Source organism: Danio aesculapii, chromosome 9 (assembly GCF_903798145.1).
Source record: "Danio aesculapii chromosome 9, fDanAes4.1, whole genome shotgun sequence".
Lineage (NCBI taxonomy): Eukaryota > Metazoa > Chordata > Actinopteri > Cypriniformes > Danionidae > Danio > Danio aesculapii.
Genome location: NC_079443.1, coordinates 4,889,169 through 4,902,039, shown reverse-complemented (window position 1 = coordinate 4,902,039; position 12,871 = coordinate 4,889,169). Strand labels below are relative to the sequence as shown.

Here is a 12,871-nt window from a genome sequence, read left to right as displayed (position 1 = left end):
CTTCAAAAAAGTTTTATACATAATCATTTTTTGTGGTCATACAATATATTCTGTTTTTGCCATAAAAAGCAAGAGAAGACTGCAAAAAACTTGTTTCTTGTCCAAACATCGAAAAACTTTTAAATTAAGAAACATTTTCTAAACAAGCAAAAAATATTGTCTTGTTTTAGGAAATAATATGCCAAAATTAAGTGAGTTTTTCCTTAAAACAACAAGCAAAATAATCGTGTGTCAAAATGAAAAAAATAAAATAAAATTTTTACCCCTTGGCAAATTATTTTGAGCTATGTTTAGCTTAGCTTAGCATAAATCATTGAATTCGGATTAGACCATTAGCATCTAACTCAAAAGATCCAGAGATCGGCTTAATGAATTAAAAATGGTCAAACTCAGCTGTTTAACTCTAGGTGACTTGTAAAATGAGCCGAGTGTTCCATTAAGTCAGAATAATTCACTTGTTTTAAGGAATATATATATATATATATATATATATATATATATTTTTTTTTTTTTTGCATATTATTACTTAAAAGAAGACAATGTTTTTTTCCTTGTCTTCTTTGCTTGTCTTTTAATTATTTGTTCTTACAACAAGACAAAAAAAAAATCCAATTAAGAAAAACAAATTTGTACTGTACTAGTATACATTTACAAAGTTTTGTAATTACAAGTTTTTAAAGTAAAAACATCAGAACAATCAAAATAATATTCAGAACAGCATACTTACTACTCACATTATTAGTACTAAACATAGTCACAGCTCAGGAAAGTCACTATTAATGAAGGGGTTTTAATTACGACAGCAGGGTTCAATGCTAAGGATTTTTTCTACTGGCCCGATTGGTAGCCAATGGTTCAGATTTTAACTTGCCCTGCCAAAATTTTCACTGGCCCCACCAAAAAAAATAAAAATAAAAATAAATAAATAAATAAATAAATAAAATAAAATTATATATATATATATATATATATATATATATATATATATATATATATATATATATATATATATATATATATATATATATATATATATGCTATATTAAACGTTTCATGTTTTATTTAACTGAATAATATTTATTTTGAATAATTTTTTTTATATTTACTGAAATTTCAAATAACTGCTTTCTTATTGTATGAAGTTTAAAATAAAATTATTACTCCAGTTATTATTGCTTTTATTACTATTACCATTAATAATAATAATAATAATAATAATAATAATAATAATGATAATAATAATAATAAGAATAATAATAATAAGAATAATAATAAAATAATAATAACAACAACAACAACAATAATAATAATTAATGTTAGAGTGATTTCTGAAGGATCATGTGACTCTGAAGACTGGAGTAATGAAGCTGAAAATTCATTTTTAAAATGACTGGAATAAAAGATTAAATGAAATGCTAAACTTCTTATAAACAGTTATGTTAACATTTCACAATTTTACAATGTGTGCTGTATTTATAATGAAATAAATTAAGCCTTGGTGAGCAGGAGAAGCTTATTTTAAAATATTTAACAATCATACTGACCCCAAACTTTTGACCAGTAGTATGTATAATATTTTATAAGCGAAAATGTGCACTTTAATTTTGACACCCACAGACATAGTCACCGAATATAAATCAGAGAGGTCATACTTTTTCATACAGAGCCTCATTTTAGTTGTCAAGTTTTGTAAAAATCTATCTACAGAATTAATCAATCTGTTAAAGAAACGTTGGCTAGAAATGCATTATAGGCTTAAATGATAGAGAGAAATAACAGATGAACCGAGACTGCATCAGATCATGAAGCAGGTCAATGTTGATCTTTCTTTCGAGCTGTCAGAGCAGAAATGAACAAAACAATAGGCCTAATACAACATATTATCAATTTAAAATATGGAAAAATTATCAGATGGTAACTTCGGTCAATTTTCCTAACGGATAAACAGCACTCAGGTAATAGCATGCTTTCACTTTCGTATTAGACATGAAACGCCAGCCTGATCTCACGAGAAAACGTAAGTATTTTACGTTTTGACAGTTTAGTGGCTAATTTGTACGAATTCGTACGAGTTCAGTCGTACGAAATGGTACGATTTTAAAAAGGAGGCGTGGCACCTAACCCCGCCCCTAAACCCAACCGTCATTGGAGGATGAGCAAATCGTACTAAATTGTACGAATTAGATCATACGAATTCGTACGAATTAGCCACAAAAAAAAAGTTACGAATTGCCGTGAGATTGTGTTGGAAACGCACATTAACCGGTATGACATCTCGCCACATTCTCTCTTCATATAGCCATTTATATGGCTATTGCACAACCATAATACACAGTGATATAGCCTGGGTCGTTAGTTCGTTGTATTTTTTTGTTTTCTCACTACAATCGATCCGCTCAATAGAGCAGCGACCACCTCATTTAGGCGATCTCGGACCGATTGATTTAGCGTGGATTCCAGCGCGATTGCTGGATTCACATATGCCAAACGAACCACACTAACGGGGGAAACGAGACAGATTCCGAGACAAACGTCTACGTGTGAAAGCACCCTAAGATTGTCTTTGCACGCAATTGACAGACAGGCACAGCCAAACTTTTGTGGCAAGGCAGCACTGGCCCGATTGGGCCAGTAACCATTCTGTACACTGGCCCGAGCGTCTCGCACAGTCCTTATTGTCGAGCCCTGTACAGTGAACTGAAATGAGTGTAGAAGAGAGAGTAACACTAGAGGTTACAGGTCTACTATATCTATGTGTATATTCATACCTTGTCACTGTCTACAGTGTTCTGAGATGTTCTGGATGCGATGGAGATGGTGTCCGGCTGACTGCTGCCGTCTCCCTGACTGTCAGCATCCTCACCAGCGTCCCTGCAACCATAAACGCACATCAACCTCAATATTAGACAAAATATTTCAGATTGATCAAATATGTTTCAAGTACTCCAGACAGCCCGGATATTCATAGCGGCTCCCTGATGCTTACAAATTAAATACAAAATTCCAGAAATTATGGAGGGAATGAGCTAAAGCATATCACGTGTAGTGATGAAATAAGCTTTAAATGACACAAATAGCACAGTACAGTGCAAAAAAGAACCATCTAAATATGAGAAATAAACGAATGATTTTAGAGAGGATACAGATTACAAACAAGTCCAATGACCAGATTCATTAATTATACTTAATTAAACAGATTTTTAAAGAGCAGCACAAATGATTTGATAGCAACAAACAAAGTAGAAGCTATAAATAACAGCTTTAAATAGATAGTTCAGCCAAAAATGACAATTTACTCACTGTTTACTTACACTCAAGTGGTTCTAAACTTTTCTGTATTTATTTTACACACAAAACAATGATATTCTGAAGAACGTAGGAAACCAGCAGCCATTGCCATCCACAGTGAGAACAAAAATACTATGGAAGTCAGTGGTGGCTGTTTTAAAGTATTCATCCATTTATCTCCTTTTGTGTTCAACATAAGAAACTTAAATAGGTTGAGTAAATAATGACAGAATTTTCATCTTTGGGTGAACTAGGATTGTCCAACAATGACTAAATTGATTGATTGACTGTTTATGTTCAGGACTGGCGTATAGTACTTAAGCACAGTATGCAGTTTCTGCCAGTAGTGTAAGTGTTTCTGACCTCTTGCTGTTATTGCGAGGTTTGGCTGGAGTTTTGGGAATGTGGATAGGTTCCTTTAGCGCCCCCTTCAGGTGAATTATTCTCTCCTGGATGACCTCTCGGATGTTTTTAATCCATTCTTGCTTCACCTCAATACTGGATGCCTGAAACAGACGGACATAATGCACATATAAAACCAAAGATTTATGTTTTATCCCCTCATCAACTGATACAACTGTTTTAAGCAGAAAAAAAGTACCCGGGTCCGTATGTATACCACTGTGTACTAACAAAATGCAACGTTATGCCGTGACATGCCATGAAAGGGATCTTTTTCATGATAAAAGGCTTTAGTCGTAACCATCTGTGACAGCGACATGAAAAATTCATATTTTAGAAATGCTTTCTATTTCTGTGACGTCGCCGCAGAACAACAGCATGAACTACTATGAAAATGACAACACAGGCTCATTCTGAAAACATAGTCCAGCGGACGTTACTGGAGACCGCGAATTATGAAGCCGGAGGTACGTATGGCTGCATTTCGTTTTTTTAAGTGAACGATGCGGGGCGGTGTGACGCAGTTCCTTTTGGCGTTTACCGCCTGACCGCGTACCTCCGTGTGGAGGGCATCAAGAATGCACGGTTATATGGTGTCATGGCATTACAATCTAAAATTGTGGTTATAATCGAAGTGAATGGGGCAAAAACAGCCACAAACAAGGGCATAACAACCAAGGGGGATGGGGGGATGCGTCCCCCTCACTTTTAGAGACAGACCATTTAGAAACAGGTGATTAATAATTATATGAATGTATGATCTCATATAGCTGTCCCGTCCACTTTTAAAATCTTCGCTACGCCCCTGGCCACGAACATAAGGACAATGCAGGCAGTTTGCCCAGAGTTTATTGTTGAGTTTTTGAAAATTTCCATAAAGCATTTTTCCAAAATATGTGTCAAAATAAGATTAGTCACCAAAAATCATTCCATTTGCTGAAAAATCGAGAATGTTGTGGCCAAATTAAGCCTCAAAATCACCCCAGAGTGGATGAAAACATCACCAACAACAACACACAAAGGTTTGTTTATTTATTAGCATTATGTGCAAAGCCAATACAAATAACTGAATGTTTATTTAGTCATTCATTCATTCATTTTTCTTCAGCTTAGTCCCTTATTTATTAGGGGTCGCGTATGCCCTTCACAGCCACAACCCAATACTGAGATAAGTGAATATTCATTCATTCATTCATTCATTTTTTTCAGCTTGTTCCTTTTTTAATCTGGGATCGCCACAGCGGAATGAACCGCCCATTTATTCAGCATGTTTTATGTTTTACGCAGCGGAAGCCCTTCCAGTCACAACCCATCACTGGGAAACACCCATGCACTCATTCACACTAATAAGGGAAACCGGAGCATCAGGAGGAAACCCATGCTAATGCAGGGAGAACATGCAAACTCCACACAGAAATGCCAACTGACCCAGCCGAGGCTCGAACCAGCAACCTTCTTGCCGTGAAGCGACAGCAATACATACTGCGCCACTGCGTCGCCCCATAAGTGAATATATTTATTTTATAATAATTTTTTTTTCAGGCTTTTCACCATTATTAGACAGGACAGTAGAGAGTATTGACAGGAAAGCATGGGGAGCCGAGAGAGGGGAAGGATCGGCATAGGACAGCGAGGCGGAATCGAACTCGGGTCGCCGTGAGCACCGGAGTGCATGTGTTGCGCACTAACCACTACCACCGACGAATATATTTACTTTAAATGTAATAAAGCACAGAGTATAATGTACCTTGAGGACAGTCTTGTTGTCAGACGATGGTGTGCGTCCTACCCACAGAGCAAATTTACACGGGTCCCCCTCTACATGCTCTGTCACCCCCAATTCAGAAGTCTGGAAATCAGAGAAATCAGAACACACAAACATTCCCACTGATTCAAGGTGGAAAGAAAAGGAAAAAACCTGATCTAACTTTAATAAATTTGATAAACTAAAAGCTTTTCCTCTGTACAGTCGTACATTGTGTTTATAAGACAATTCCAAAAGCCAAAAGAAGAGAAAACCAAAGGCATATGTGCTACATATGGTATGATATATATGTTAAGGACAAACAGATGGGAGATGTGTTCACCTGCATCTTTCATTTCATTTGTAACAACAATTCATTAGAAGTCTAATAATGAAAAAGCTGCGCTGTCAGGATCTGTCATTTTATGAATTCAGTTTTTACATGTTATGATTATGTTTCTCCACTAGATGTCCTTATTTCTCCCCACGTGTTTGAGTTCAGTAATTACGTGTCCTGTTGTGTCCTGTTATGTCTTGTGTATTTAAGTTGTCTAGTCTCCCCTGTTACTTTGCTTGGTTAATGGTGATACTAGCCCTTCGTTATCGTGAGTCTTGTCCTGCTTTCTTAAAGTCTGTTTTTGTCAGAGTTCTATGCGACTTAGCCTTTTTCTTTGTTTTCTGGATGCATTTCTCCTGCTCTGGTTTTTTCAGAGATATTTTGCTTGTTGACCTTTTTGTTCCTCCGTTAACTAAGTCTTATTTTATCTCTAGATTTTTGTTTTTTATAAATGAATCTCTCACAGTGCAAGTACCGTCTTGCTTCTGGGTTCGTTATCCACCTTTGGCTGAGTGTTTAAGCACTCAGACTCTGTGACACTGGAGACCGGGGTTCAAACCTCGTCCCTGACATGCGCATTATACAGCTATACTATAAATGAGTGCATGACAGCATATTCAGCAACAGTTATTAGGAATTATTAATTAAACAATTTCATGTTAACCCATCTGTGTCCTTTTTTAAACCTATTTTTCTACATAGTTTCATGCATAGTGTCCTATTTCAACATGTTTTTCTCCAAGGTTTTAGTATTTTCTCTATATAATTACATTTGAATATGTGACAACTATAGTGTCAACTATGTTAAAATTGTACCGTTTATATATATATATATACATATATATATATATATATATATATATATATATATATATATATATATATTCATCAGGGGTCGCCACAGCGGAATAAACTGGCAACTTATAAAGCATATGTTTTACACACGGGGTACCCTTCCAGCTGCAACCCAGTATTGGAAAACACCCATACACACTCATTCACACATACACTATGGCCAATTTAGTTTATTCAATTGATCTATAGTGCATGTGTTTGGACCGTGGGGGAAACCCACGTGAACACGGGAAAAACATGCAAACTCCTCACAGAAATGTATACTGTCAGGACTCGAACCAGCGACCTTCTTACTGTGAAGCAACAGTGCTAACCACTGAGCCACCATGTCGTCCTATTTATATATAAAATAATAAAATATATGTAAAGAAATTAATATTGTATATTTTTGAAACCATAATATTACTTCACATATTACTACATTTAACACGTACTGTTTAGTTTTATTTCATTATGGTTTATTTACATTTTTTGATTAAATAAACACTTTTAGACTTCTTAATCTGAGGATACGTTAACGGAAAAGTTGTCCCTTCAAAAAAATGTCTAAATCACCTCATTTTTATGTTATATTCGGTTTAAGCATATCCACGCAAATGGTGTATTTTGTATGCCAGGCCTGTAGTTGGCACTGTCACATTCTTAGTACCTGTAAGGAGGTGATGATGTTTTCAAACAAATAGCATTTATTTTAGGTTTCAGATATTCAAATACATATAACTACTAGCGAATCATACCATTTAAGGCTTAACACTTAATCAAATATATTTTTGAATATAACAATACCATGTGCTTTATTCAAGTGACATACACACTGTTTATGTTACTAGAACATTTACACTATTCCACTCATGTTGTAAATCCAGCCGCTCTGATCTCTCCTGCAGACTAGACTAAACATGGCGGCGCCAATCACCAGTCATGTATCAAATAATATGCTAATTTTAAAGCTGTTTAAAAAATATAGCAGGGGTCCGTTCTTCGTAAGTGGATTACTCAGTTAGCTGAATTTGGATATTGATGATTTGACATGATCCAGGAAAGAGAAAATTTATTGACATTAACTTTTTAGATCCAAACCTGTACATGCACAATATTTAACTTAAAAAAAAAAGGATAGACCTAATAATTTATGCAGTCATGCATGTGTTTTGACTGCTAATATGCCAGGGTTTGACACCTTTACCGATATCAAAATGCTTTTTTGATGCAAAATCAACCTATACAGTTATTCCTTATGTCGATTAAATAAACTTGAGTAGGCCTAGGCTACTATGATAAAGAAAATCTTCTGTAGAACTAAATACATTGACATGCACTGAAATACATGATGAATACTCTTGACACATGAAAGTGTAAGCATGCAGCTCACAACAAATGTGGAAAGTTATTGCGTCTCAGATTTAACAAACCGTTTACTACGAATTTGATGTCATTTAGCTCACATGGATAATTGAATATTAATCAGATGATGTCATTACGCTGCTGTGCCATCAGCCAATCGTTGCTGATCATGATTTCAAGGATCAATAGATCTGTTCTTCCCAACACACGCAGCAATCTCAGATCAGTTCATCCAGACATTTTAATCTGATTCTCGAACTTGTTTGAAGAACCAAATTAGCCAGATATCAGTTTTCAAGATTGAAAATCCAGGATCTGCCAAATCATCTTCGATTATTTAAATGAGGTACGGACCCCTGGAGTATTTAGAAAATGATGTGTGAAAAGAATAGATGTGTAAACGCACATGACGTCATTGTCTTTAAAGACACGGACACGACAACAGCGAATTTTTAAAAATGACTATGAATTTTATGCATTTTCAGTCCCAAAAACAAAACAAAAACTGTCATGTGAATGAACAGGCAAAATGTATGAAAAGCATCCTGTTTTTGGCTTAAAACATGCTGTAAACAGAGCCTGAGACTTGCTTACCATTGAGCCCTGTGTGAATTGATAGTGTGTGTGTGTGTGTGTGTGTGTTGTGTGTGACTTCACAATTACCAGTAGTTTGCTTTTAAAGATGTATTTGGATCGTCCTGCTGAGTCTTTGATCTCTTTGCTGAAGACCAGGGAGATCTCGAAGAGGAAGAGGTGGCGGTCTCGTCCCTTCCGGATCAGCGATTTGGGGTCCCACACCTGGAAGGTGTCTTGGAGGATGAGTTCACCCTGAACATCTAAATTTGCATCAAAACCTGATGTGGGGCAGCAAACAGAAAACATCATGTCAGATGTCAAAGGCTTAACGCTATTATGAAAAACAACCCATGAATCCCAATAACCCTGATGTTATGGGGAAGGACAGGGCAAAAGTAAATTTCAAAGCTTTGTAAAGCTGTTGGTGCAAATAGCCTAATGGTAATGTGTGCTGACATATAGCAATGAGGCGTTTACGGTGACCTGTCCGACAATGTCAGATTGTCCTACCTCCCATTCAAAAAGTAGGCTGCACATTTTGATGACGCAATATGCTACCCATCAGATTTTGCTACCAGTGTAAATGTTAACCCTGTGGCAAAACAAAGCTAAGGAAATAAACCTCACTCACAGCAGGCACAGAAGGTTACCTTAACGTCAGATTGACGTTGTACCTAACATTATGGGGAGTTATAAATGAAAATTTGGACGTCAGTGTTGAAGACAATGCCGAAGTCAATGTCCAGCATCCAACCTAAAATCAACCAAATATTTAATGATACAGTTTGACGTAGTGTGGACGTTACCACTATGATTTCTATAAGAGGTTGGATTTTGGATGCCATAGCTGATGAATAAATGTCAGTATTTAACATCAAAATGACGTTAGTGTAAGATGTTAGCTCGCCATTGGATTTTGGTCACTTTCCAACACAACCTAAAATCAACCAAATAGCAACGTCATTTAACGTCGTTATTGGACGTCAAAATAACATTGTACTTAGGCGCTGGCTAGACATTGACGTCACAACTTAAATATAACCTAATATTAACGTCTTGTGACGTTGTGTGCCTGCTGGGTTGCTTCATGAAACCTTTATGAATCATATATTTCAAACCAGAGGTTGCCAATCAAATTGGCAAGGTCATGTGATTTTAGTAAACATGACTTCGTTACGTCATCACTGTTTCGAAGCGTTTGTAAAATGTAATGGTTTTCCACTTGGGGGTGATCTGTGTAATATACTAATATCTACATGAATCATACTCAGATTGTCCCCAACGTTGAATCACTGAACAGGTTTCATCGTATTTACTTGATCTCAGATCAGTTTTACAGGTTTGTATGAGTTTTAATCAAGCATTACTAAGACATAATAAATATTGTTTCATAAGCAAATAACAGATGGTTAATTTGGGTGTAATCAGTTTCAGCACATACAGTGAGCTATCTCAGATGTTTGTAAATTAACATTGTATCAGTTAATGAAATATGGATATTTTCCACAAATTTAAACATGTCTATAATACTGGTAACCACAACTGCAAGTATTTTTCAGTGAAGTTAACACTTTTTTAACAGTGTATTCAACAGAGCCCACGATGGAACAAACAATATATGAAGAGTTGAGAGAATTGAATTGAACTGAATTGAAATTTAGATGCAAAAACTTCTGAAAGCCATTTGATATTTTCTTCTAAAATTAGCATTTTTCTCCGACTCCTGTGTGTAAGATATGGAATTTTACTTTTATAGTGACAAATAAGTTCTTTTTATTGCCTTTAAAGTAAAACAACTGAACATAAACATAGCAGGCTGAGAAAATGCTCATTTTAGGAGAATATTTCAGATGGCATTTAGAGGTTTTTTCATCTGAACTCTTCATATACAGTATGCCATAAAAAATGAATACAAGAATCGATGAATATCAATGAATGTTACCCAGAGACTTAATATTTCATATTAGATGATAAGCTAAGTGCATTCATAGGTTATAATTTCAATTCAAAGCTCATAACATGTTTGGAAAAAGCCAATTGTAATGCATTGTTTGCCGATTGGACGACGCAGTGGCGCAGTAGGTAGTGCTGTTGCCTCACAGCAAGAAGGTTCGAGCCTTGGCTGGGTCAGTTAGCGTTTCTGTGTGGAGTTTGCATGTTCTCCCTGTGTTCGCGAGGGTTTCCTCCGGGTGCTCCGGTTTCCCCCACAGTCCAAAGACATGCAGTACAGGTGAATTGGGAAGGCTAAATTGTCCGTAGTGTATGAGTGTGGATGAGTGTGTATGGATGTTTCCCAGAGATGGGTTGCGGCTGGAAGGGCATCTGCTGAATAAAACATGTGCTGGATGAGTTGGCAGTTCATTCCGCCGTGGCGACCCCGGATTAATAAAGGGACTAAGCCGAAAAGAGAATAAATGAATGCTTGCCAATTCTAAAGCATATGCATAGTTTTTGTAGCATTTACACAGTTTTAACTAGCATGCACTGTTTTGAAGGCTTTGAACAGTGAATTTATTTTGTGGAGGAATTGCTTCAATTGTTTTAAAGCTTTGAAAATCTGTTGGTGCAAACAGCCAAATGGTAATGTGTGCTGACATATAGTTTACGGTGACTGATTGTCCTACCTCCCATTCAAAAAATAGGTAGCACATTTTGACAATGCAATATGCTAATCATCAGATTTTGCTACCAGTGTAAATTTTAATGTGGAATAGTGCGATATGAAGCTGTAAAATCCCCCTAACCTACCTTATCCCTAACCCCAACCTCAGAACCATTCAAATACAGTGTTGGTAGCATAATCTGATGGATGGGATAAAATGTCAGGACACTGGTTTGAGGTTTCCTTTTCCTTTTCCTCTGTTTCCCAAATATTTCTGTCTCAACTCCACTGTCCTAGATAATAAAGGTGAAAACATATAAATAATAATTATAAAAAAAGCTTCATTTCTTTCATTACTAAAACCATAGGCATCAGGCATCGATATGATGAGCAGGAGTGAAATTCGTAGACCACTGTTTCACACACTGAGATTAAATGGCAAATGCTACTGAAACACTGTAACATTTCCCATTTGATCTCAGTGTCTGAAACTGTTCAACGTTTAAGGTTCTGCTCTGCTCTGATTCTCACTCCCAGCTCAAATGCTTGATGACATTTTAGCTACGATGAATCTTATTTGACATTGGATGGATACAAATCTACTGTAGTATTGTAGTACCCATTTATTAATCACTGTAACATTATTGGTTTATTCTGCTGTGGCAACCCCTGACAAAATCAGGGACTATGCCGAATGAAAATGAATGAATGTAATATTATTTACTAATTGATTAATGTATCAGGGTGGCACGGTGGCTCAGTGGTTAGCACTGTTATCTCACAGAAAGAAGGTCGCTGGTTCAAGTCTCGGCATGGCCAGTTGGCATTTCTGTGTGTAGTTTGCATGTTCTCCCCATGTTAACGTAGGTTTCCTCTGGGTGCTCTGGTTTCCCCCGCAGTCCAAACACATGCGCTATAGGTGAATAGAATAAACTAAATTGGTCGTAGTGTATGAGTGTGTGTGTGTGAATGTGAGAGTATATGGGTGTTTCCCAATACTGGGTTGCAGCATGGGCATCTGCTGCGTAGCATATATCCTGAAATAGTTGACAGTACATTCTAACTTATGAAATAGAGACTAATCTGAAGGAAAATGGAAACTCGAGCCTTTTTGCTGTGAGGCGACAGTGCTAACCACTGAGCCACCATGCTGCCCTACTGAACTCAAAAAATGATTGATTTTATTCCAGCCAAATAGTTGTGTGTGTAGAGTAGTTGTGTGTGTGTGTGTCTCAAGTCGTGTCGTACCCTCCAGCATGCTGACGTGCATGGCGTCATTGGCTCTCTTTGGCACACTCAGCATGACCTCCAGGCCGTCTTTAATTTCACCTTTGCCTTCTTCACAGCAAGACAGCAGCTCCTGTAAGCACATCAACTGTTCTCAACACTGCCCGGCACACAAGACACAACAACAACAACTGAGCATCTTAGCAAAGTACATGCTAAACTCTTGGGAATGCCAAGCTACCTTGAGCAGCAGCTGATATTTGGTGATTCTCTGTACAGGTTTGATGAGGTATGATGATATAGAGTTGGTCAGACTGTGTCTCTTCTGAATCTCCTGTTTACAGCAACAACAAAATAATAATCAATATATATATATATATATATATCTTTTAGTTGATGTATGGTTAGTTAGGATAGATTAGGTTAGAGTTTGAACTATTTTGATTTAATTGGATTCACAGATTAATAGTTGATTTAAAGAATAAGAAAGTGTGCT

At 36.5% G+C, this 12,871-nt stretch overlaps 1 protein-coding gene across 1 annotated transcript in view; it reads right to left on the bottom strand.

The window, feature by feature from the left end:
• The window catches only part of kalrna (kalirin RhoGEF kinase a), a 258,602-nt gene that overhangs the window by 58,045 nt on the left and 187,686 nt on the right, over positions 1 to 12,871 (bottom strand). Inside the window, 7 exon segments of the mRNA XM_056464813.1 lie at positions 2,583 to 2,697; positions 2,769 to 2,871; positions 3,652 to 3,794; positions 5,438 to 5,539; positions 8,634 to 8,824; positions 12,397 to 12,508; positions 12,617 to 12,709. Of these exon segments, the coding sequence (XP_056320788.1) occupies positions 2,583 to 2,697; positions 2,769 to 2,871; positions 3,652 to 3,794; positions 5,438 to 5,539; positions 8,634 to 8,824; positions 12,397 to 12,508; positions 12,617 to 12,709 (859 nt within the window).